At 38.6% G+C, this 25,241-nt stretch overlaps 2 protein-coding genes and 1 pseudogene across 4 annotated transcripts; 2 read left to right on the forward strand and 1 right to left on the reverse strand.

The window, feature by feature from the left end:
* The first annotated feature begins 4,430 nt into the window (after window positions 1-4,430).
* LOC110053813 (uncharacterized) lies at window positions 4,431-15,651 on the forward strand. Of its 2 annotated transcripts, XM_089287922.1 has the most exons (8): window positions 4,431-5,216; window positions 5,546-5,602; window positions 5,708-5,770; window positions 7,933-8,187; window positions 11,296-11,493; window positions 11,995-12,030; window positions 13,602-13,685; window positions 15,491-15,651. In XM_089287922.1, exons 1-8 carry the CDS (start codon window positions 5,117-5,119, stop codon window positions 15,499-15,501), a joined length of 804 nt encoding a protein of 267 aa, XP_089144048.1. In that variant the 5' UTR covers window positions 4,431-5,116; the 3' UTR covers window positions 15,502-15,651. The 2 variants fall into 2 exon arrangements, with proteins under 2 accessions (XP_089144048.1, XP_089144049.1); XM_089287923.1 differs by lacking the exons at window positions 11,995-12,030; window positions 15,491-15,651 and adding an exon at window positions 12,311-12,354.
* An 807-nt stretch (window positions 15,652-16,458) lies between these two features.
* LOC110053814 (adenylyl cyclase-associated protein 2-like) lies at window positions 16,459-21,252 on the reverse strand. Its single transcript, XM_020760100.2, has 9 exons — window positions 20,921-21,252; window positions 20,592-20,793; window positions 20,449-20,480; window positions 20,265-20,333; window positions 20,098-20,175; window positions 19,228-19,281; window positions 17,788-17,877; window positions 17,240-17,322; window positions 16,459-17,084 (listed from the first exon to the last, which is right to left on the reverse strand). Exons 1-9 carry the CDS (start codon window positions 20,984-20,986, stop codon window positions 16,979-16,981), a joined length of 780 nt encoding a protein of 259 aa, XP_020615759.1. The 5' UTR covers window positions 20,987-21,252; the 3' UTR covers window positions 16,459-16,978.
* A 119-nt stretch (window positions 21,253-21,371) lies between these two features.
* LOC110053815 (protein transport protein Sec61 subunit beta-like) lies at window positions 21,372-24,852 on the forward strand (annotated as a pseudogene). Its single transcript, XR_016206860.1, has 4 exons — window positions 21,372-21,532; window positions 21,635-21,729; window positions 23,700-23,798; window positions 24,590-24,852. The product of XR_016206860.1 is annotated as a protein transport protein Sec61 subunit beta-like (transcript).
* Window positions 24,853-25,241: the final 389 nt, after the last annotated feature.

A 25,241-nucleotide genomic window follows, 5' to 3' on the forward strand; every position in this document is an offset into this window, starting at 1 on the left:
GGAAAAAACACTAGCCACTACATTTTTGGCTGGTTAGTGTCTCTCTCCTTTCTGGCGTTTCTGGACTTCAGATTTCATTTTGTGGCTTTGCACAAGGCAAAATCAGAATTGAAACTTCAGCGCCTTTCTCCAGTCCCACTCAACGCATTCACATTGGCTCACTACCATTAAACGGACTCCGCGTGTACCGACTTTTTTTTTACATATGGTCAAGAACGATTCAGAAGTCAATATAATTACTCGAGACGAACGCGTTGGCCGTTCTGGGAGAATATCGCTCGAGCTCTTCCCACTACTGACCGAGAGAAGCGTGCAAGATCTTAATAAAGAAAGATCTCTGAAAAGCTTTATCTTTATTAGTTTCCATCTTGTAATATGCAAATTTTTCAACTACTGTCATTGTTATTGTTAATTAGTTACTTATCTTAAAATTAAAATTTAGTTGTTACTTTTATTCTCAACGGTCAGTTCTGAACATGTATGTCGAAACATACGAAACGTCAAGTTGAACTGACAAATTTTGTTTTCCGACATGCCTTTTATTGTCATGTTTGTCATTTTGGTCTTTTACCTGACCAATTTCCTGAGGTTGCTGATTCGACCCATAAAATTGCCATGTTCTCGACAAATTTAAGGTTAGACTCACGCGCGTAAACGCTTTCTTTTGTTTCAATAAATTTGCATGTGCCAGCCACGTGAGTAAAAACGCTTTATCATTGCATGTGTTTGACGAAAAATTCGTTATCAAGCTCAACTTACTGTATGGTCTAAACACACTTAATGGCCAGCAGCCATGCAACGCTGGTTCTCAGAATTTTAAGGAAAAGGTGTTTGTCACCGCAGTTTGTTGTTTCTTATTAACCTCCGATATTACCCAGGGGTCCCCGACGATTGTTGGTGCTCGGTACTGAAAACGAGACTGGACAGCAGACTGCTAAACCATATACTGACAGTCGAACCTTCCATACAGACACCTCTCTAACACGGACAGTTTCCTATGTACCGACAAAATTCTCCTACATTTCCTCTAAAATAACCCTCTGTAAATACGGACCCTCTCTAAAACGGACAACGGATACTAAATCTCGGCCCTAGGGAGCAAATTCATACTAATTTTAAAAACCTCTTTATAACGGACACTCCGGGGACCAGGTGTCGATAATATACGTTTTGTTCCAAAATTTGTATGAATAGCACGCAACTGAGAAGTACAATTAAGTTAATCAATTTAGAATCAGAAATTCGCAAGGCACTCACTTTTGCGCCTGATTTGAGTTACTTAACACTCCAAACTGTCAGTGGAGACTTCAAAGTGACGTCATGATAGTGATCTCTCCAATACGGATCGACCGGACACCTCTCTAATACGGACACTTCGATTCGTTCTCTCCCATCGGAGTCCGCATTAGAGAGGTTCAACAGTACGATAATAAAAACAGAAATATGTAATAAAAGGAAACTAGTCCCGTATGCTTTTTCTTAGATGTTAAAGGAGCTCAATCACGGTATTTTGAGATATTTTGGTCTCGTGCAAAATTACCTCTAAACTGAGGGAAACCTGAAAATAGAGATAGAGAAACACCAAAGAGATAATAATTAATTAATAAACCATAAAGAAACAAGGATGGTTAAGGATGGAGAAGATTGTCTTATCCGCTGTATAGCGATTTATCCGGTGGACCATAATCCCCCATCCTTGGAGTCCCACAACCTCGTTCCCATGGTCTCTCATCTTACCGCCCCAGGGGCAGATAGTCGGCTCAGGAAAAAGTCAAACGGCCGTCCCCGGCCCGGGATCCCCCAAGATAGCATTTAGAGTATTTTGAATTAAGGGTAGAACAAGAGAAAACCCGGCATACAGCCAATAGCAAACACGTATAAGAAAAGAAAAACGTTTTCCGGACAGACTTACATTTTATAGGACATGTAACATACACAGGAACATACATTTCACATAAAATACAGGACAGAAAAAGTACGCAGACAAGATTTTTCCAAAATGTGTCGCTTTTTTGATCAAAAAACTTATTTCACGAAGATGCTGAATCGATTAACAAAATTTAATAATAATTGAATATTACTTTCATAAAAATCAAACAAGATAATTTTTTTTCTCAACAATACGTTTTATCGTAGTGTTTGTCACCCGCGCAGTCTGCGTGCTACTTTTTTCTACAACAAAACAATATTTTAGCGAAAAAACGCGGAACGCTGTGTTTTCCGCAGAAACCCCTTGTTTTCCACCTAGATCCCGTATTTTCCGTCCGCATCCCATGTTTTCCACACGCCGTGTTTTCCACAAACTCCCGGGATACCTGGATCCCGATCCCGATGCCCCATCTCTCGTTTTCCACCCGGGGTTTTCCGTCTCGCCGATTCGCAGTTAGCCAATCAGAAGCCGTGTCTACTATGGTAATCTGCTCAGTGGAAATTTGAAGCTGTGCGGACCGAGCCAATCTCGTTCCCAGAGTCTTCGTTCCCCTAGACCAGCGGTCTGAAAACGAGCTCGCTCTGGGACAATCTCGTTCCCAGAGCCCACGTGTCTTTTGGTCAGCGCCAAGACACGGAGCTCTGGAATAATTGTTGGTTTTCAGTGTCACGCCATTCAAAATAGATCAAAATAAAAATCAAAACTGTTCAATAGATAAAGTCCAGAATCTGAGAAAAGGAAGAAAATAAATATGCGCAGACTCTCGTCAAGATTCAGGTCTCAGCAATTTTTCTTATGCAAGATATGCGGAGAAACTTTTTACACAAATTTATAGAGATTTGTAGGGAGACGCCATGCTGATGCCCATCCGGATGGGCACCAACATGGCGACCGGAAACCAACAGAAACACCTGTCACTGAGTTTTGCTACAAAAGCGTGAATTTATCTCTCGAGGAGCTCAAAAACATTAAAATGTTTTTGAGCTCCTCGAGGAGCTCAAGCTAAGAATTGTTCAGATAGCCAAATTACCCGAGTTAAGTCACATTTTTAACCAGCACGACAACTCTCTCGGCCGTCTTGTAAATGCCGCATCGCGCAAACGCTTAGAAATTCAAGCGTAGTCTATCACAAAACCAAGAACCCATCCGAAGCAAAAATTTGTATGAATATCAGTTTTCAGCTGCTCTTATACGTCATGGAAATAAAATGTCAGGAGGATCAACAGTTTTGTAGTTTGAATTTTAGTGACGTCATGTGAAAACCGGCAATCAATTTCCAGACTCCAAGATTTTAGGAGTTCCGGTTTCACGGCGCATGCGTGCCTGGTTTAAGGGCCATTAACCGATCTTTTCGAACCGTTGCTAAGGAAAATTTAGTCTCATCTAACCTCCTCATTTAGTTCAGAGTTATTTCAACTTTTTCATGACCAGTTACACTAGTGATGACGTCATCAGGCCACGTCCATGGTCATGTGACTAATACAGAAAAAATGCAAAGGCTCCCAGGCAAATTACTTTCTCGGTTTTTTCTTATTGATTTAATGTTTTAATTTAAATCCTCATTACGCTATGCATCGATTTTGTTTCATTTCTAAAAGGTCAGATTTTGAGAGCATTTCAAAATATTGAAAAATTCGTAATTTTCTGAAAAAAGCATGATTTCGAAAAAGGAATGCATAGCTATGTTGCCAACGTTGGCTTTAATCGAAATTCGTCGAACAAGGCTGGATTTAATGAAAAACCGCGTTTCCTTTAGCATTTAAAGAAACCGGAAGTGCGCCCGATATTTATTTACCCTATCAGCGCGTGCGCAATTTACACTACTTCCAGCGCACTTTGGTAAGATCAAACAAAGCCACACGGAGTTAGTTTTTCTCTTTCTATTGCTCTTGTTTTTCTGTCTTTCTCTTATTTTGTCTTTGCTTGTACTTTTTATACTTTGCATTTTGCGAAACACAAAGAAAAACATCTAAAATGGATGCGAATTTGCAAGTTTTTGAGTTGTTTTTATATTCCGTGCTCAGGCTGACGTAAATGACCCGAAGTGAAATTTCACCTCTATAGCAACGCGCGCGAGCGCGCGCATGAATCGGTTCATGGGCCCTTAAAAAGACTCGCACTACATTTTCATTTAATCCGAAGTAAATTTAAAGCCATTTGACTCGTTCGCAAACTTTTCCCGCACTTCGCGTCAGCAACGTTTTAACGTCAAGTTTTGATTGGTTCATTGGGTTGCCTGTGTCCTTAATAATTGGCCAGACGCATTACATTGGTTTTAGTTTCACGACACTCAAAACTGCTCTATATCCTTTCTTACTTGTTATTAGGTATGCTACAGTGAGCACCCATGCAGACAAATAGCCATTTGCAAAGATCCGCTGTTTGTACAAAAGACACGTGCGCTCTGGGAACGAGATTACCATGTTTTAACCTAAGCCATGCATGCGCCGTGACTTGGCGCTGACCAAAAGACAGGTGGGCTCTGGGGACGAGGAGAGCGAGCTCGTTTTCCGACCGCTGGTCAAGGGGAACGAAGACTCTGGGAACGAGATTGAACCGAGCAGGTTTAACAGCAGGTTTTAGTTTGTGTTATATCGAGTTTTTCAGTGAAGTGCTCGCTTGTAAAGTCATTCCACTGGGCCTCTTCAATACCATAGGAAACTGGTACAAGTTCTACTTCTTTTTAACAACATTTAACACGGTGCAAGGCATGGAAGTGTCTCAAGAATACTTTATACGAATTATGATGGCGCGGCTTTGCAAGATATCAAATCTGCATTGAATCATCTGATACGCAGAGATGGTCGCAGCTTGGTTTTCAAGCGAAAAAAAGAAACAGGCACATACAAAAGAACAAGAAAATGTTTCTTCTCTGTGCTCCAGTAGTTACAAGCCTATATATCACCAGATGTCACCACGATACAGCGATCTATGCCGTGACTTGGTAGGGGAGTCTCCTCTACTAACTATGTTACGATCAACTTCGCTGACGTGAAGTAAGAACAAAGGATGACCACATATAGGCAGTGGTAATCAAGGTTTACATCTAATCAACCAATCACGTTGCATGTTGTCGAGTGAAAGTTCGCGCGCGGCAAAGTGGACCATCAGCTGAGAAAAAAGGGAATAAAGCGGTGACACGGAGACCTCCTCCAGACCTGTATTTTGATTCGTGAACTTTTCGAAATGGCCCGTCGAATTTTGTGGTCGCAGGAAGATTTAAATGCTGTTGATATGCAGGATTCTATTTTAGAGGAACATAATACTCGGGAAGAAGGAGTAAGAGGTGAGGTTTTCAGTTCTAAAGTGTGCAACCCTTGCGTATTTTTAAACGTAGCTGTAAGTTTTCGTGCGGAATTGTTTCGGCTGCTTGAAATTTTATTTTCGTATGATGGAAAAATCAACTACAAAGTACGAAGACACAGTCGATTGCTTCTTCTTCGGTATTGCATCTTCTTGTTGATTGCTTTGTTTGCGTTTTGACATTTTCCGATCGGTCTTGCTGTTGGAAGCGGCTGATTTTCCGATCGTCTTCTGGAATTTTGCTTCTACCGTAAATACTGCTTTTTTGTTATTGTATTATGTCACACACTTAATTTGCTTCATACTGTGTAGATGCTGAACAACCTTGTACAAGAAAAAAGATAAGGAACGAGAGTAACAATGCCAAAGGTTCTGATGATGATGGTGATGATGACCTATGAAATTTTGCTACCGAATTATGCTTTTTGTTATTGTATTACATGTCACACACTTAATGTACTTCATTCTGTGTAGGTGCTGAACCACCCTCTCAAAGAAAAACGATAGTTGAAGGAAATGACAATGATAATGCCAAAGGTAAATGACCTTATGGGTTGATCAAATCGAAGCTTCAACATCCCCCTCAGGGACCCCCCTGGGCATTTGAACTTTTGAAGATTGGTTCTAACAAATGCGTTTTGAACAATTTTTAATTGAAGGATTCTTTGTGTGAATTACTTGTGTGATCAACGAATGTTGTAAAATTTAGCAGTCACTTATAGTGTTTGGCACCACTGTAGGGTTTTCACATGCAAGCATCATCCCACGGTGTGAAAAATGTTTACAGCATTTGTTCATTCGCTATTCATATAAAGCAGTTCATCCTCTGGGGACAACTACTTTTTTATGCATGGGACAAGATCAGCAGCCGTGATTTTCTACACATTGACCAGCAATTGATTTGGCTGCTCAAGCTTTAAAACCTAAAAATCACATAACTCAAATTTACTCTAGTTTTTAAACACACCTTCATGAATGCTGCAAAGCTTTTGCAGCCCTCGACCTGTCAACCATTCGCTAATGAAAGCGCACTTTTTTCTTTTAAACTTCTCTGTACCTGGAACAACCATGTGCATTCCACTGGAAAGACTGGGTGAGCAACTATTATTGACTCAGGGTGCACTATTTTGAAAATTCTTAGCTTTATGATATAGCCCAGGGCTCGAAGAAACCCCTGAATATCCAGCTTGCCCTTGGGAAAAGCAGCACCCAATTTTTGCTTGTCCTGGGCAAGTCCTAGTCTACATTTTTGTTAATTTAGTTGGCAGACAACTTGCCTGGGCCCTTGCCCAGTGTGCAAGTGAGAATGAAAAGTTACTTGCCCATGCAAGAGAAAAATCTACTTGTCCCAGACAACTGGATGGCTCTTTTTTCGAGCCCTGCAGCCCTGAGTATTTTACAAGTTAACACTAGTTTCCATTGCAGTACTTTTGAAAGGCCGGCAGAAATGTTAGTAGTTCAAAAGTTAGTGTAACAAAACACAGAGGGAGTTTTAGTTTTAAGAACACAAGAAAAAAGATATATTGCTGTACAGTTGTAAAGCTCTATGAAAAGGTCTATTTAAGAAATAGAAAACATACATGTTGTGGGAACACGAGCTGACAGGTGAGTGTTTCCTCAGCTTTTTCAAGCTCTCCCAAACTTTCACAAGTGTTTCTATAACTCAGTGGAATTAACACGGAGAACATGTTTCTATTTCTTTTAGAAAACACCCTGTCGAAAAAAGAAAACAACTTGTTTACTTTGATCATCAAAATGGAAATTCTCGTTGCTCACACAATCATTATGTCAACAGCTCATGTTAGTTCTGTGTTTCTATCAAGTTTTAGTATAAATCTACTAGCATTCTATCATGAATGCCGTTCTCTGATTGGCTACGCTACTCATTATCTATACTGTGATAGATAGTGAGTGGCGTAGCTGTGTACCCTTGTTAACAAAATGACGTCCCCTTCTTGGCGTTTTCAAAGTGTCTGTGGAGAGTCTTTAGATAAAGTTTTGAACAACTAGTAGATTTAAACTAAAACAATTAGATTATTCGCTCTCAATTTTTATGCGTGATAGAAATCTTGAGCTCATAACCTAATTGTTTAATAGATACACGATTTTTAACCAGTCAGTGAGTTTACTCTCTTTGGGCTATTTTCTGCATTTATTTATTTCAGTGTTGCTGTTGTTTGTCAAATGCCTTAGACAAATGGACTCAGATTGGGTATCTTGGGCATGGATGTGAATTTTCTTCTGTGAAATCATCCAAAATTTTCTTTGTACACTGATTCCATGCCAGCCAGTTAACAAATATTAAGCATGATAAATGAAGAGATTGTATTAGCAGGTTCTTAATTGCCTTTTATTCATATCTTTTTCCTTTTTGTTAACCTAAATAACAGATAGAATAATTGACAAGAAAAGGAAAATAGTTGTAACCAGGCTGCTGCTACATTTTACTGAATTTAACCTCAATTTATTAGCTTTTTTGTGGTCTTGCTGACATCATAAAATATCGAAAAAATCCTCAGGTTGGGATTTTCCCTTGAGCATGCAAAGAACAGCGAAGCTTTCATTCTTAACATGCACTTGGTTGTAAAACAATAGGGAACCAATGTAAATGGAGTAGGCCGCTTTTTACAAAGTTTTTTTGTGGAAATTAAATTACTTTGCATTTTTTTATCAAAACAATTCATATTTTGTTTATGAAGAAGAAGCAGCAGCAGCAGCAGAGGCAGAGAGAGAGGCAGAAGTAAAGGCAGAGGCAGAGGCAGAAGAAGAAGAAGGAGGAGGAGAAGGAGAAGGAGCAGGAGCAGGAGAAGGAGCAGCAGGAGCAGGAGCAGGAGCAGGAGCAAGAGCAGCAGCAGCAGCAGCAGCAGGAGCAGGAGGAGGAGGAGGAGGAGGAGGAGGAGGAGCAGGAGCAGGAGGAGGAGGAGGAGGAGCAGGGGAAGGAGGAGAAGGAGAAGGTGTGTCTTCAGTTTACTTAAAACTATCAATCAGGGCATTTTCATATGGCCACGTTTCAAAAATCAAAAGCCAAAATTATGTTATATTTTTCGTGCTTAATACAAAGCTTACTAAGACTGAGTTTACTTAAAACAAGTTTGAAAAGCCAGTTTACGTACAGTCAGAAAAATTATGTAATGCAAGAGAGGTCATTGAAAGTAAGGAGTCACTTATTTAGGTCACTGGAAGTAAGAAGTCACTTACTTTTTTAAATTGTATTATTTTCAGACACATTTTTCTTATATTTTTACTGTAATCTTAATCTTACATTGTAAAGTGCTTTAGAATATTGTTTAATTTTAGCGCTATATAAATCTGTTATTATTATTATTATTATTTTGTTAAGATTAATAGTATAACAGATAATCCTGTACAGACTAGCTATCATTGTCACTTATGTTGGACAAGTGACAAATAAAACTTATGTAGCTATATTGAAACTCCCAGAATAGAGGTTGATCATGAGACTTCAATGAATAATAATGATAATAATAAATTTACAATAATAATAATAATAATAATAGTAATAATAATAGTGATAACAATAACAATAACAAATTAACATTAACAATAACAATATCAATAACAACAATAACAATAACAATAATAATAATAATAGTAATAGTAATATATTAAACTAATAGTAATAGTAATACAGTTGAACCTCCTGTAAGCGACCACCCAAAATGCCATGCCTAGGTGGTCGCTTACGAGCTCTAGCTTAGACCGTATTGGGTCAAAAGTTTGCCTCATTAGCATATGGTAACTACAGAGACTTACCTCGTAGTTTAAATGTTTTATTCGTGTAAAAAGTTAATTTTGGAACTCGTTTTTTCCTGCACTTTGCTTTGTTCCTTACCAGCAATATGCTTATGTTACAATGCCTTACTATCCAATTTCTGCTCTATTCTCTGTCAAGTGGTTGCTTATGGGAGGTTATTAAAGCAAAAGAAAATTTCAAACTTCTAGCTCTAAAAATGTGTGTGGTTTCTTACAAGAGGTTCCAAATATAGTGATTTGACTCGGAAACATTTGGTATTTTGGAAAACTGGTCGCTGAGGATCACATAACTCAAATACACTTTAGTTTTTAAACACACCTTCAAAAATGCTGCAAAGCTTTTGCAGCCCTCAGCCTGTCAACCATTCACTAATGAAAGTGCACATTTTTCCTTTAAACTTCTCTGTACCTGGAACAACCACGTGCATTCCACTGGAAAGACTTCAAATTCCCCACTCCACCCAGGCGGGGTTCAAATTCTCCACCCTTGAGAAGGCCTTTTGTATCAAATTCCCTACTGCTTGGGCACGGACGACAGTCAAATGCTTGTGGGTTGCCTGGAGGGATGTTGAAACTTCAAATTGATCAGCACATTGTTTTGACAATTTTTATCTGGTGGGGTGCGTGGTGTAAATATTGCAGTGTATATGACTTAGATGAAAGAGGAAAAAATATGCACCTGTGCCCAAGTGCACAGAACCACTGAGGGGGAGCAACTATTATTGACTCAGGATGCACTATTTTGAAAATTCTTAGCTTTATGATGTAGCCAGGGCTCTTGCCCTTGGGAAAAGCAGCACCCAATTTTTGCTTGTCCCGGGCAAGTCCTAGTCTACATTTTTGTTAATTTAGTTGGCAGACAACTTGCCTGGGCCCTTGCCCAGTGTGCAAGTGAGAATGAAAAGTTACTTGCCCATGCAAGAGAAAAATCTACTTGTCCCAGACAACTGGATGGCTCTTTTTTCGAGCCCTGCAGCCCTGAGTATTTTACAAGTTAACACTAGTTTCCATTGCAATACTCTTGAAAGGCCGGCAGAAATGTTAGTAGTTCAAGAGTCAGTGTAACAAAAAAACACAGAGGGAGTTTTGGTTTTTAAGAGCACAAGAAAAAAGATATATTGCTGTACAGTTGTAAAGCTCTATGAAAAGGTCTATTTAAGAAATAGAAAACATACATGTTGTGGGAACACGAGCTGACAGGTGAGTGTTTCCTCAGCTTTTTCAAGCTCTCCCAAACTTTCACAAGTGTTTCTATAACTAATTAACATGGAGAACAAGTTTTCTATTTCTTTTAGAAAATACCCTGTTGAAAAAAGAAAACAACTTGTTTACTTTGATCATCAAAATGTAAATTCTCGTTGCTCACACCATTATGTCAACAGCTCATGTTAGTTCTGTGTTTCTATCAAGTTTTAGTATAAATCTACTAGCATTCTATCATGAATGCTGTTCTCTGATTGGCTACGTTAATCACTATCTATTCTGTGATAGATAGTGAGTGGCTTAGCAGTGTACCCTTGTTCACAAAATGACGTCCCCTTCTTGGCGTTTTCGAAGTGTCTGTGGAGAGTCTTTAGATAAAGTTTTGAATGACTAGTAGATTTATTCTAAAACAGTTAGATTATATGCTCTCGACTTTTATGTGTGGTAGAAATCTTGAGCTCATAACCTAATTGTTTAATAGATACACGATTTTTAACCAGTCAGTGAGTTTACTCTCTTTGGGCTATTTTCTGCATTTATTTATTTCAGTGTTGCTGTTGTTCATCAAATGCCTTAGACAAATGGACTCAGATTGGGTATCTTGGGATGGATGTGAATTTTCTTCTGTGAAATCATCCAAAATTTTCTTTGTACACTGATTCCATGCCAGCCAGTTAACAAATATTAAGCATGATAAATGAAGAGATTGTATTAGCAGGTTCTTAATTGCCTTTTATTCATGTCTTTTTCCTTTTTGTTAACCTAAATAACAGATAGAATAATCGACAAGAAAAGGAAAATAGTTGTAACCAGGCCGCTGCTACATTTTACTGAATTTAACCTCAATTTATTAGCTTTTTTGTGGTCTTGCTGACATTATAAAATATCAAAAAAATCCTCAGGTTGGGATTTTCCCTTGAGCATGCAAAGAACAGCGAAGCTTTCATTCTTAACATGCACTTGGTTGTAAAACTATAGGGAGCCAATGTAAATGGAGTAGGCAGCTTTTTACAAAGTTTCTTTGTGTAAATTAAGTTACTTAGTTTGCATTTTTTATGAAAACAATTCATATTTTGTTTATGAAGAAGAAGCAGCAGCAGAGGTAGAGGCAGAAGTAGAGGCAGAGGTAGCGGCAGAGGCAGAGGCAGCAGAAGAAGAAGAAGCAGAAGCAGGAGCAGAAGACGAAGACGAAGACGAAGACGAAGAAGAAGAAGAAGAAGAAGAAGAAGAAGAAGAAGAAGAAGAAGAAGAAGAAGAAGAAGAAGAAGAAGAAGAAGAAGAAGGTGTGTCTTCAGTTTACTTTAGACTTTCAATCAGGACATTTTCATATGGCCACATTTCAAAAATCAAAAGCCAAAATTAGATTATATTTTTCGTGCTTAATACAAGGCTTACTAAGACTGAGTTTACTTAAAACAAGTTTGAAAAACCTGTTTACATACAGTCAGTAAAATTATGTAATGCAAGAGAGGCCATTGGAAGTAAGTAGTCACTTACTTTTGTAAATTAGCGTATGGCATGCCATCGTCCTATAATATGTTTTTTTAAACTATATTATTTTCAGACACATTTTTCTTATATTTTTACTGTAATCTTAATCTTTTGTGGAATTCTATGTTATAGGCAGCTAAAAACTTCCAGGGTTAAAAATTTGATTATAGTAGCACTTTAACAGAGTTTTCCCTATAATAGAGAAGATAAATACAAAGATTATGTGTATGTTTTGAAGGGACATACAGTTTAGTGTCTCATTTACCTCTATATTTTCCATTAAACAGAAGAAGCTCTCGTCAGTTACGAGGATGCTTATGACTCAAATGGTTTGTAGACAAAAACATTTTTGGGGTTTACCGTAAGCCTCAGAGGGTAATGACCCCCCAAAAGTAGCAGCTCCTGAAAGTGATGTCAAAAAATTGTGGTGGCTATTAACTCCCAAAAGTAGCAACATCAGAATGTAGCAAGCCCTCCGAAAGTAGCAAGCCCAACAAAATCCCCACCCCCCCCCCCAAACCTGAAAATAATGAGACCAACGTTCAGTGGTATATTTATTCTTCCAATCATTAGTCAGCTGAAAGTTACCATACGATTACTTGATTTCAGGCACTCTACAACAAAGGAAGGTCTCGCCTATGCCATGAAGCGTTGTACGTAAAATGTCAATTCATGCTTTGTCAGTTCAGGTTACGCTGTGTTAAAACAAAAACCGTAGAATTTCATCAAGTAACAGGAATGTACTAACAGGAACTTTTCTTTAAACTAAAATTGACGACTCTGTATCATTTTCAACAAGAGCGTATTACATGTAAAATGAATGTTTCTTCAAATTAAATTGAAAACTCAACCAACACACTGAGATATTGTTAAAGCAGACTTAAACACAGCAGTGCATCAGGAAGTTGAAACAGTTAATGGTATCTGCCTGGCTTTCGTGCTGACCACTGACAACACAGTCTAGTCATGAAGAGCCGACCCTTGTGGCAGCAACATAGCTTTACAATGAAATGAAGAATTTAATTTGATGTTTTAAAAATGGTATTTACAAATTTCCATCTTTAATTTTGTAAAAAAGAGCTCTATTGTACCAACTTCATGTAACATTTTTTGCTCCCAGAAAGTAGCACCCCCCTGACAGTAACGACCAACCCCCCCCCCAAAACAAAACAAAAAGTAAAGAGCCCCAAAGGCTGCCAATTCGGAAAGCAAAGAGGTTCATTACTTTGGGAAGTTTACGGTAATTCATTAAACCATGACATGCATGTTCTATCCCTAGTTACCCAAAAATTAGAAAGATAGAGTAAAAAAGGCAAGGTATATATTGAATACTTATCGAAACCTTCAACACCATGGTTGCCACAAAAACATCAAACATTACTGTTTTGTGATTCATTATTGCAAAGAATTTCATGATCAACATATAACTTACATTTAATTGTAACACTGAACACATAATCAATCTGGATGTGTTCAGTACACCCCTCTCAGAAACTTTGTTTATGAACCTTCTGTCTTAAACTCAGTTGTTTTGATCATAAATGCAACACAACAAACCCAGTGTAACTATGTGACTCAGCTTGACACAGGTCACCAGTCATCATCAAAAGGCTGGTTGTCACTATAGCAACATAGTCATAGTCATAAGAGTTCTTTTTAATCAGTGAGAATAGCAAAACAGAGTTGTAAGGGGAGTTTTTAAGCTCGACAGAATCAGAGTAGGAAAGTTTAGTTTGTGAAAAACTAGATTGTCAGAGCTAGAAGCAGAATTGGAAGAATCAATCAATCACAGTGCCTGCAGGGGTCTGCACCAGTGGGAGGAGCACAACAATCAGACTTCCATAGCAGCTTGATGGCAAGACTAGTGAAAACAAGCTAGAGGTTTTAAACTTCCTTGTAGATGAAAAGAATTCCAAGATTGATTATGCAGATTCCGAAGACCTGTGGGAATCAGAGGATGATCGAGAGAATGATTATGGCTTAGGTGAGATGATTTCTATGCATGGAAGCATTTGATGTTTATTTATAATGGCGTGCTTCCACTAAATTGCTCTGGTCTTCTTGATCCCAATTCTCGGGGGGGAGGGTGGGGGGTACTCCCTTATATGGGCTATATGGGTATGTGCGGCCCCAAAAGGGTATGGTTTTTCAGGCGTTTTGGTCATAAATAGGGTATCGATTTTAGCTGATTTGGCCCATTTTGGTCATAAATAGGGTATGGTTTTTGGACTCTAGCCTTGATATGGGTATGTTTTTTAAGAAGAAGCCACTTTTTCATCATTATTGAAAAGAAAATCAACAAAAGCTGCTCACAAATTATGTTTACGGTAATTTAACATTGGTCTGAACTGGGGAACTAATTATAACGCAGGTCTGAAACAGGGTTTTGATTTAAGGGTCAGGTCATAAATAGGGTTTTGAATTTTTGGTCAGGTCATAAATAGGGTAGGGAATATCGCAGATTTTGGTCTTAAATAGGGTAAGGGTTTTGTCCGCACACCCCCACCCAATTTTTCTGGGAGTACCCCCTTCCCCTCCGGGACCAAATAATGGCTTTTCAGAGTGAGCGCAAGCACAGAAAAGGATGAAGATTGGGATGAGCACACTGTATCTAATGTGAATCAGTCCTTGTACTTAATTAGGGTTTTAAAATTATGTTTTAGTATTTTGCTATCTCCCAGCGAGTTTCATTTTAAATTCTCTCAGTTGCTGCGTGCTTTTATACCTCTTTGGATGAGGTAGGGAGTAAAGACAACAGGAACAACGTACGATGGCAAGGAAATTATGCCTTGAGAGATTTTCCTCAAAATTTTGACCAGCATATATGTTACGTGTACCTTATTTACTCGAAAAAGCTTGCAAGCAGGCTATTTGCCTGGAAAGAAAGAAGCTGGCAGGCTTAGTGCAGAGTTACTAACTACATTCTTCCCTGTCAATGGACTTGCATGGGCTGCCAATCACAAACTTTTTTCGACCAAGTAAGATATCTTTAAAAATACTACATATATAAACAATAGCCTCCATTTGGTGCAAAAATATGCTCAGATATTTGTCTGCAGACGTTTTCTGTTTCCAGAGGCAAACAGTTTTCCAAGAGCAAAGCTCGAGAAAAACTGTGAGCTTTGAGGAACAAATAACGTTCATATTTTTAGAGTCAAATGGAGGCTATTGGGTATATTAACCTTCAAATGTATTTTGCAACATATTCCCCATTCATATTCAGTCATGTGATGCGTTTGGACCAATCGCGTGCAAGCAAAAATATTTGATGGATTATAAACATGTCTGTACGTGGGTCCACATATTTGGAAAATATTTTCGGTGGAGTTCGTTTTTGTAGGACCTGTGCAGGGTCTACTGCCACGTCCTTCGGTCAGTATTCTCCAGTACGACCCACACGCTCAGTCGGTAAGAGGCTTATATTAGCTGTTTTATTTTGTGCAAAGTTTTGAAACAACCAGCCTCTGGCTAATTCACGAACGGTCTGTATCGCAAAATTCTTACGGGGAGCAAGTGAGATTTCTAGTTTTTAACTTGTGGTTGCGTTAGCGAGTTACGTGTTATAGTGTGTGATCAGGCTATTCATCTTGGACAAGTTGCCATGCAATAATACTTAATACTTCCCAAACTTTGTTTGTTCATTTGCAAGTCGTGATGGCCAATGCGAAGTTGGATTTGATAATATGACTCGTGCTACATAGCGACAAAAGCCATTGTTAAATATCACTGGAACCCAAACTGTGACGTGGTTAGCGCAGGGAATACTGACGATACTTTTTGCCTTTGTAGTTGAATTTTGAGGTGATTCACAAGACGATCAAGGCAGACGTTGGCCCTGAAGCAGAGGCAACTGGTCGCTTATATGCAAGCAATTAAATTTGTAATTGTAATTGTATTGAGCTGAAAAACCCACTTAGGGAGCATCAATAAAGTTTGTATGTGTGTATGTATCTATGTTATGGAAAAATATTCTGTTTTGCTATTACATTACATGTTTAGAAGCTAACCGTACTGTTCACTTAAGTAAATTGAATGATTAATTGATTGATTTGCCGACTGTTTTGGTATGAATATCAGAAATACCGGCTCTTCCGTAACAAAGGAGGTGAATTCCGGGGGGACTCCCATATGAAAAAGACGGGGGTGGTCGTCGGAAATTTTGAAAAGAGCCCCTGAGAGGTACCAAGATCCTGTTTTGTGGGCGTGGCTTGAAGAAATTTTTCTCCCCTAAGAGGCACCAATTCTTACCTGACACATCTCCTGTCATATTTTTTTTGGCTCAATACCCTAAAAGGTAACGCAAAAGCTCTCGCTGAGGACCTTTTGAGGCTAAATACGCTGAGTAGGGCCCCTGGGTAGCTAAATACCCCCCCTGAGGTTACAAACCGCGTTTTTAACCCCTAAAAAGTATAATTCATGGTTGGACACATACATTCGCCTTCTCCTTCTTTCCTTAAATGCTAACCGCAAGCAAACAGTAAATAAATGCTAATCGCAAGCAAACAGCAGTAAATGAACAAGCCCGCCTCCCATTCTTCTCAGGGAGGAACGAAAACTGGACGCAAGAGAGCGGCAGAAATTGAGCCTAGTTTTTAGGCTGCCCAGCGGTATTAAACACACAGCACTGTAGTTATTTTGATCAGGGCTACTTGAATCAGCATAATCATTCATTCCTAGCGCTTCATGACGACGGGAGGTTTGCACAGTAGAATCCACGGAAACAGTAGATAAAATGTGGGTAGTAGAACAGGCTAGAATTTCATCAGCTCCTCTTATATTGAGTTCCTTTATTGGAAGAAAAGATTTTCATCCATTACAGAAACGGTTCCTTATTGTTAATAGATTACGCGCGGTCATTTTTTTCCTTGCGGTCTTTTTACGGTCTCGCTCTACGGACTAAGCGAAAGAAAGACTACTCGTAGTCTATATTGTTAAAAAAAAAAATGATTCGACTTAATACTTATTTTTACGAAAAAAAAAAAAACCAGCGAAACCTAAAATACTGTTAAACTAACGAAGTTTTATGCTACCCCTATAACGTTTACCGTTTTGTTGTCCACTACCATTTTATTATTCAACTGTACTCGGTGCTGAAATAACCTACAAAGTGAGTGCAAATATTTTTACTCCACAAAACCAGTTTAACAGGTTAGCTGTAGTTTTGACCTTCCTCTTCCCCACTACCTCGCCAAGATAATACTGCATGACTTGTGATAGTATACAGTGAAACTGCTCACATCCTAGATAATTATGATAAAATTATGATAATTTTGATGATTATGATGCCCACGAGACTCCCATTGGGTGAAACTCTTTGCAATACTGTTGTAATTCAATCAAAGCTCCGATGAAGGTGTGAGCCCATTCACTGTGCTGTGTATCCCTGTAACAAACAAAAGAATCAAAGAATAAAAATCATTATTACACGACTAAGTTAAAGAAAAAGAAGAAAAGAAAATAAAAAGAGGAAGAAAGGAAACTACCACCGTCTAGTTATAAATGACACAAGTTGGGATTATCTGAACTGGAATAACTTGCCCTTTGAAGTCCTTGAGAACCCGATTCGTGTAGAAAACAGAGCCATCTTTCCTGTCCCTCACGAAGATGTCAGGTTTCCCGGGCTGCAGAAGAAAAAATAATATTTATTATTTCACCTTCTCGAGTGCAGTATAGATATCGCAAAGGAAGCAAATATTGGTGACGATGGGACCGAATTACGAGCTGAGATGGTTCGACTCCATCAAGAGAGCCTTTGACTCCAGTGATCTAATCTTCACAAAAGTTTTCTTTTACCTTTTACAATTATGCACAAGCTAGACTTTGCTGGAGCCGATGACTTATAACTCATGTACACTATTTACCACATTTTTAATCGTGCCGATATGGAGTCGGCTTTCGTTCAGTGTGCCGGTCCACATGTTTACCTAACTCTGATCCTAGTGATTCTTTTCGTTGCTCCGCAATTTTTAACTACCTGAACACCTTTAACAGTCCACTCGCCCTAGAAATTCGATCATCTGTCTGTAACCAGAAGTTTAGGTGAAAGAAAATCGTTGAACAAAACTGAAGGAGAGAACAAAACTTACCGCCCCGACCCATAAAAGTGCCTCCATGCCTTCACTGACTGCGGACAAATGATTAAACTGTTTGCTTGCACGGTTATGGTCACGGAAAGCCTACAATAAGAAATAGTGCTCATCAGATGAAGCACTCTATTTGTCCTCGTTCGACATAACTACGATATAAAAGGGGCCTGACTTAGCTGTTCCCAAGTCTGGTAGTCAAACAACCATCAAAGCGTATACGGGCTGTTCAAAGCCCGATTAAGCTAACACAGGATCAGCGAGAATTTTGTTTTCAGTTTTGCAGCTTTTCGGTGAGGTTTTTTGTTTTTATTGTCTTCTCTTCTGTTTTGAGTTTGAATAATCTCAAAGTGCAAAAAAAAAAAAAAAATAAAAAAAAACAAAATAAAAAAATTAGCAAGTAAGCAGTGATAAAAATTTTTATACAAGAAAAATTGATACTTGTTTAACTTTTAATCCTGGATTAGCGTTACTTCGCCTTTCAATAACATGCGGACTCTAAAATTCAAAGCTCAACCGACAAATGCGTTTTTCTCTACCGTCAATCAAATGTTCGGTGGCTCCTCCCAGCTTCCGACTACTGCCGAGCACTGTTTCGTTGTCTGAACTGTGCTCAACGATTTAGTCGGAAGCTGGGAGGAAGGGAAGTGCTTCATTTTTGTCAAAAATATTCCGTTAAAACCTAAAGCTCTATCTTAGATTTATCAATGGCATTTGGAAGTATGTTCTGTTTATAAACAATTATTAGATGAAGTTTTTGTGATGTCCAGAATAATCAAGGTCGAACTAAGGGTTATCAGCTGAAGCCGGAGGCTGAGGCTGATAGCCCTTCCCGGACTTTGATTATTCTGGATATGACAAAAACCTCATCCAATGATTGTTTTATTACACATTGAACGAAAACAAGACATGGAAGTCATGTTTTTGCTTCTTCACTGACGGCAAGCAACACAAAACGCGCGAACTTGACATGATTACTCTTAGAAATCATGTAAATGACATGATTACCCGTGACCTTGAGTGTCCTTGACATGATTATTGTATAATCAGCAGCTAGATGACTCACAGGCCCCGATTTCGAAAATTCACTGTGCGCTTTTGGCCAATCAGAAAAGAGATAGTGAGTTCAATGTATAAAAACAGAACCGAGTTTGACTCCGCAGCGCTCCGGGACTACATTAGTACAACTCAATTTTCATTTCGTGCCCGAAAGAAATGAGGACGATTCAGCTAATTTAATAGCAAAACTACTTCTTTAAACCACTTCAATGTCACCCTTAGAGTCTTCTGCTCGTTAATGATCAGCGGTTGGTCGCTGGCATCAAGTTTTCACAGACCTTGACCGAGCGTGAAGGCGTCTGGGTACGAGAACTGATAAAAAGTGGAAGATTTAAACTACCCCATCTGGCCAACAGACAGTTACAAGTAATAAACGCTTACTACCTCTATTTCTTCTCTCAGCTGAGCAATGGGTTGTATCATTGATACTAGCTCATTCTGGAAAAAAAAGGAACAAGTTGTAAACTTAGTTGAACAAAAAACTATATTTGTATATCTGCATGTAGGCTTTGAATTCTTCTTATAGAAAATATTGTCTCTTAAAGAAAAAAAACAGCCAACGCGTTATTACATTATTTTTTTTTTTGCTGGTGATAATTTCAATTTAATTCACTTCAACTCTAAAATTTCTCTTTTTTTGACACCGCCGAGTAGGGTCGTCACGCAACGCCCCACCTACTAGTCCCCACATAAACGTATGTAGGTAGCGTTACACTCCTTAGCCTGCAGAACAGGCAGATTGACGAGGCAGAGAACGAAACATGAGACACGAGCGCGGAGCGCGACCCCGAGCACGAAGCGCGAGACGAAAGAAAATGGATTTCTTTCGTCTCGCGCTTCGCGCTCGTGCTCGCGCTCTTTGCTCGTGTATCGCGTTTCGCTCTATGCCCCGCTAATTTGCCTGTTCTGCAGACTATACGGTCCTACGTAGAAGCCCTTTGGACTTTCCTCCCCCACGAACGGCTACGTTACATGAAGACACTAAAACGACGGCTGCGCGCGAAAGAAACCGAGGATCAGGACCTCATTTGTTCATTTCCAGTTCTTTCTTTTTTCTTGCTCCGGCTTTCACATACGCTCGCCTCCTTTGCATCACATCGTGACGTTGTTTAATACGATGTTATCGTGACCAGAAAAACTGGCCAATCACAAACTGGAAGAAAACATTACCATACTATTGACACCCTAATTTAAATACCTCGCATGTCTGCTGGCTAATGATTTTTACTCTGACTTATCATAAAATTCTCTTACTTTAGACGGTAATTTTGTATTTGAAGCTTTCACGAGAAATACTCTCAGTGCTTGAAAGGCTTTCTTTACCAAATCAGCCTGAAAGTGAAATAAACAGCGAAGTAAGTGAAATAAACATCATGAAAATATTCTAGACAGTTCAAGTCACGCAAGTTAAATCTTCATACCTGGGTTTTCACATCGCCTCCCAATTCATCCGATAACTTGAAAAAGGATTGGAGCTTTCCTTTCAGAAACTACAAGACATTGTTAAAAAAATGAGAGAAATTTAATTTTTAATTATAATTTATCCGTGAAGTTGGTTATTATAAACAGACGCTGAACGCACAACTCTTCGGAAGCACTTCTCACCTCGTCATAGTATTCAACGATCTTCCCTGATCCTGTGCGAAGAAGCAATTAAAAATTGTTATAATACGCTTCCTCTTCTTGGTTATATTTTTTTGTTTTCGAATAAAATTAAAGAAACCTCCGAAGACAAAAAATATCTATACCTTCACCGCCTGAAGCAGATTGTTGTTCGAGTTTGTCCGCGGCAGCTTCTAGGCGCTCGACCAAGGCCTTGATATCTGACGCGCTTTGGGAGCTACCCTTCTTGAAAGATCCCTCGACGCCCAGTTTAGCCGCTACGACTTCCAAACGAGCCAACACGGCTTCCAGTCGGCCTAGAGTTGCTTGATTAGCTGGCATTTTGAGCTGCAGTTGAAAACAGGTGATAAATGAAAGAAGTCACGGTAGGGACAACTGTCTTGTTGGATTCTAGCCAATAAGAGCTTGCGCGCGAAGACCGCGATATAAAACTCCTTGTCTCGATAAGACTTACTTGGATTTCACATGTCGATACAAACATCCGTTCAGGTTTGTCTTTACACCTCGTGTCCATGATCATTCAGATAGCTCAACCTTGATAAATAATTTAGCCGAAACACTCCGCCTGGTTCAAATTGGTTTTATACGGTCATATGAAAAGTGTGAAGAGATGAATATGAACGGGTGGCGAAATTTCTTGTCAATCCCCTGCAGAATCTTTGCAATAGATGGGTTTCAGAAACGAGCTAATGTAGTCTTGAGCAAACAAATGAAAATTAGAAGAAAAGAATAAAAAAGAAGTTAAACATGAAATTTGATACCTCGTTATAGTGTAAACTGATTGCACACTACAGCCAAAAACTAAATATTGGCCTATGTTTTTAACTGGCGCATATTTTAAATTTAATCCTTTTTAAAGTACTTCAATCCGCGGACCGAGGTACGTGCAGTATAACATCTTCAATATGTTTTTTTTTTTTGAAACACTGGAACCAACAGTACGAAGTCTAATCGGAAGCCTGGTACCGAATCCCCACCAGCACTCGTATCGCAATGACAGATGGGAGACCCCTGACGTCACGTTTCTTCTTCCTCTTTGTGTGCTTAAAGACGAGTCATCACAATGGTGAGAACGTTGAATTACAACTGAAGAAAATCACGGCTTTCTTCACGATAAATCTATAAATTTAAGGCATTTTCTTAATGTATTTCTCTTGTTCAACTACAGGTTCAATCAGCTTCTTCCACGAGCGTCGGAGCCGGTAGATCGGGCTCAAAATCTGTTACCCCTCGTTCGTCTGGCGGTTCACAAGTGAAGCAAAGGTAAAGAGTGATCATTTCGTAAATCTTCTCAGATCCACGTAGTCATTACACATAGAAAATATAAAGTCAACCTTGTTTTCTTGCTCTTTATGGTTCCATTTCTTAAATTTGTATTTTATTTTTCAAGTTTGCTGACTTCATATTTGCGTGATTCTTCGAACTTGTGAGTTGGGAAAAAAGGCAATTTTTGTACCGGTCCAAATTGGGAAATTTATTTTCGAGCAAAACCATAGCTGGTGCTGATTTTGTCACTCCAGAAGAAAAATAATTTTAAACGTCGCTGTATATCGGAAATGAACCATTTCCAAGGTGTTTTTCAGGTCAACTTTTTCAGTTCAATGTTTATACACAAGATCTGGGCAACTGTAATGAACTTTATTACAGTATTAACTGAAGAACTGACTGCCTTTTAAGTGACATTGTTGTGGTCGTCATTAGGGTATTTATTCATTACAATTGATGACAATTTCTCTTAACCCACCAAAAAAACTTGATTGAAAATAACTCGTAGGAATTTTGAAATGAAAGATTCAATCAATAGTATAATTAACTAGACTGGACTCCAGGCAATTTTAGAGAAATAAATTTCGATTATCACAGACAAAGAGCCTCATGTTATTCATATTTACAAGTTCTTAATACCATATCGCAAACAAGCAAGACTGAGTGAGTGAGGATTCTTGTATGTCTATTCAACCAGTGAAGTAACAGTTTATCATTTCTGGGGAAATGATACAATAGTCCTTTGCTGATTGTATAGATTTTATTCAAATCATGGTCACTTTGATATCCACTCTTAACATGTAATAAATACTGATTATTATATGACAAGATCTTGACACTGCTCTTCGTCATGCACTTTTAATGCCATGTTGCAAGCAAGCCAAGCCTTCAGTGTAGTGAGCAAATGATATTAAAAGACGAAATAAAATGTATAGGCTTTCAACATGCCATGATTTGTTTATTTCACATTTACTGTGTAGTAAAGAACAACTAGGTTTTAATTCTTTGTGTAGACTGATGTTCTCTTATGCAAACATTTGTTGTAATCTTTCATTGTCATCTGGTGGTCATTGGTAAATCTTCAGAATCTTTGGTGAAGCTTTGCCAATCTTTGGAATTAAGCTCACATGATCTTTAGCTATCTTGGGTTTTGGAAGACTAATGCAAAGCTGTGACACATTTTAGTGATCTATTACCTAGTGTGCTAGACTTCAGATACTGGACTCATTATTGTCTAACTGTCTCTCTTCTCGGAGGAGTAAAACTGTTAGGGAAATCTGACCAATTACTGAGGGATATTTGCAAGTGAACTAGCCTCCCTTGTAAAGGAGTCACAAAACTCCTACTTCGTGAGCAAGCTACAGAAACCGGCTTTAGCTCTGGTGCTGGTGGTCAATAGATGTTTTTAGTCTGGGCGATTTGTTTTGAATTACAGACCATGTGATATTCTCTAGAAAATTGTTCTTTTATTCATCTAAATATTATTTATTCATATACACGCTACTATTTGAACATTTTAAAGCAAGAATTCTCAAGAGTATCATCACATGATCTGAAATGGGGCAACAAACTGCCCAAGCTAAAAGGGTCTATTTGTGCTAAGCACGGGCATAACCTTTTTATCTGCCCACACCTACACCTATATATCTCTCCATGCCATAAGGCACATAAGGTTTTGATGTTCTCTTCGCATCCACTTTGGTTCGTCTTTAAGCATTCTCCATTGTAGCCCTTTACAAAGGACAGAAATGTGTGGAAATGCCACTTTATGCTTAGTTCTAATTTGTGATCAACTTCTAATAATGTATTCTCGTTTCAATAAAATGCATTTTAAAACAAACAGGTAATGAGAATACTGTAATTAGTCAGCAGTGGATAACTGTCTTGATGTACCAATGAACTGTCAAAACTAACATTAAAATGAATTTATACCAATTGGTAATGAGAATTCCTTTGTTGATCAACAGGAAAGGTGGCAGCACTACACCAGCAGCAAGATCTCGCACAGCAGCCAGTAGCAGTGGAATGTGGAGATTTTACACTGAAGACTCACCAGGACTCAAAGTGTAAGTTCATCCTCCTTATGGCATAACAACGTTTTCTTAGGGTGGTCTTACTTGAGGGGTTTTCAATTACGTATTATAAAACCAAAACTAAAGCAGTCACTCTGGCCGATCATAAAGGACCCAAACAATCCATTGAACCAATCAAAGCTTAAAGCAGATACATTTAATTGCAGCTCATACTAAGCATTGGGAAAACATGTGAGTAAGGCCCCAACCACACTAATGCATTTTTGTTTGAAAAGGTATACTTTTTTCACCTATCATTGCCTATCATCTGTACTAAAATGATCAACAACACTGATGAAAATGGAGGCTTCTGAAAATGGTTTCAAAAGTGGAGCCTTTTGAAAACGCATAGTTTTAAAACTTTCAGTTTCTAGTGTGGTTACGTGAAAATGGAGGCTTTTGAAAATGGTTCAGAAAAAAGCGTCATATGCTGTCATTTCCATCAGTGTTTTGGGGTATCTTAGTGTGGGTGATAGGTGAAAATGCATCAAAAAGTATGTGCTTTTGAATGAAAATCAATTTGTGTGGACAGGTAAAAACAAACGAAAATGCTAGTGTGGTTGAAAATATTTTGCCTCATTTTGGTTGAGACGAAAACGGATACCTTTAAATATGTACTTTACGGGCTGTATTAAGCTCACATGCTATTGTGGTAAAATGTACAGCCGCCATCTTTTTTCCTATGGAGGATTGGATCCACTTCTGGAATCTACATACACATGTTCATGTATACACATTACTGTCACTTCACAGCTCTAACATCTTACTTTTTGTGTACTTCATAGGGGTCCAGTACCTGTGTTGGTGATGAGTTTGTTGTTCATTGCTTCGGTCTTCATGCTTCACATATGGGGAAAATACACGCGAGGATAAACAACAAGCAATTTAATTTAGCTTGTAAATTCCATTCTTGGACATTACAAGACCCTTATGTCCAAATACTGCTAAAACAGACTGTGATACAAACTATGTTTGCTATTTTTCACAAACTATAATAATTATTGTTAACTAACTGCTTCTAGAAACCTTATTAAAGTATAAAAATTTATTCAGTCACCTTGGTTACTAAGCTATTGCAATGAACTCAGTTTTACTGAAATGATCAAAATCCAAAACTGATTGAAAATTGTCGCCACATGAGCAGAGCAGAAACAGAAGGAACTCTCTGTTTCACAGGGTACGAAATATAGAAATGTGGCCTCGTGAAAGTATTACTCAACAGCTTTCATTTAACTGGTCAAGCACTTGTGGGTTTTATTAACATAACAGGCAGATGCAGATAATGTGTTTACATTCTCATTTTCACCTAATTCAGATCATGTCATGATTCGTTTGGGAGGTAAAAATATTGTTCTGTTTGTACGTACTCGCGTGCAATCATTCGCTTTTGGCAAACTTCACAGTTGTAATCTACCAAATGAATGAATCATCAGTTTC

This window comes from Orbicella faveolata, unplaced genomic scaffold (assembly GCF_042242905.1).
Source record: "Orbicella faveolata isolate gen_17 unplaced genomic scaffold, um_ofav_v1 contig_15, whole genome shotgun sequence".
In the NCBI taxonomy this organism is placed as follows: domain Eukaryota; kingdom Metazoa; phylum Cnidaria; class Anthozoa; order Scleractinia; family Merulinidae; genus Orbicella; species Orbicella faveolata.

Coding starts and splice junctions, on each gene's coding strand:
- LOC110053813 (XM_089287922.1), top strand. CDS start 5,117: ATGGCCCGTCGAATTTTGTGGTCGCAGGAAGATTTAAATGCTGTTGAT. Junction 5,217..5,545: donor TCGGGAAGAAGGAGTAAGAG/GTGAGGTTTTCA, acceptor CATACTGTGTAG/ATGCTGAACAACCTTGTACA. Junction 11,494..11,994: donor AGAAGAAGAAGAAGAAGAAG/GTGTGTCTTCAG, acceptor AAACAGAAGAAG/CTCTCGTCAGTTACGAGGAT.
- LOC110053814 (XM_020760100.2), bottom strand. CDS start 20,986: ATGATCATGGACACGAGGTGTAAAGACAAACCTGAACGGATGTTTGTA. Junction 20,794..20,920: donor TATCGACATGTGAAATCCAA/GTAAGTCTTATC, acceptor TTTCAACTGCAG/CTCAAAATGCCAGCTAATCA. Junction 20,481..20,591: donor ATCTGCTTCAGGCGGTGAAG/GTATAGATATTT, acceptor TTCTTCGCACAG/GATCAGGGAAGATCGTTGAA.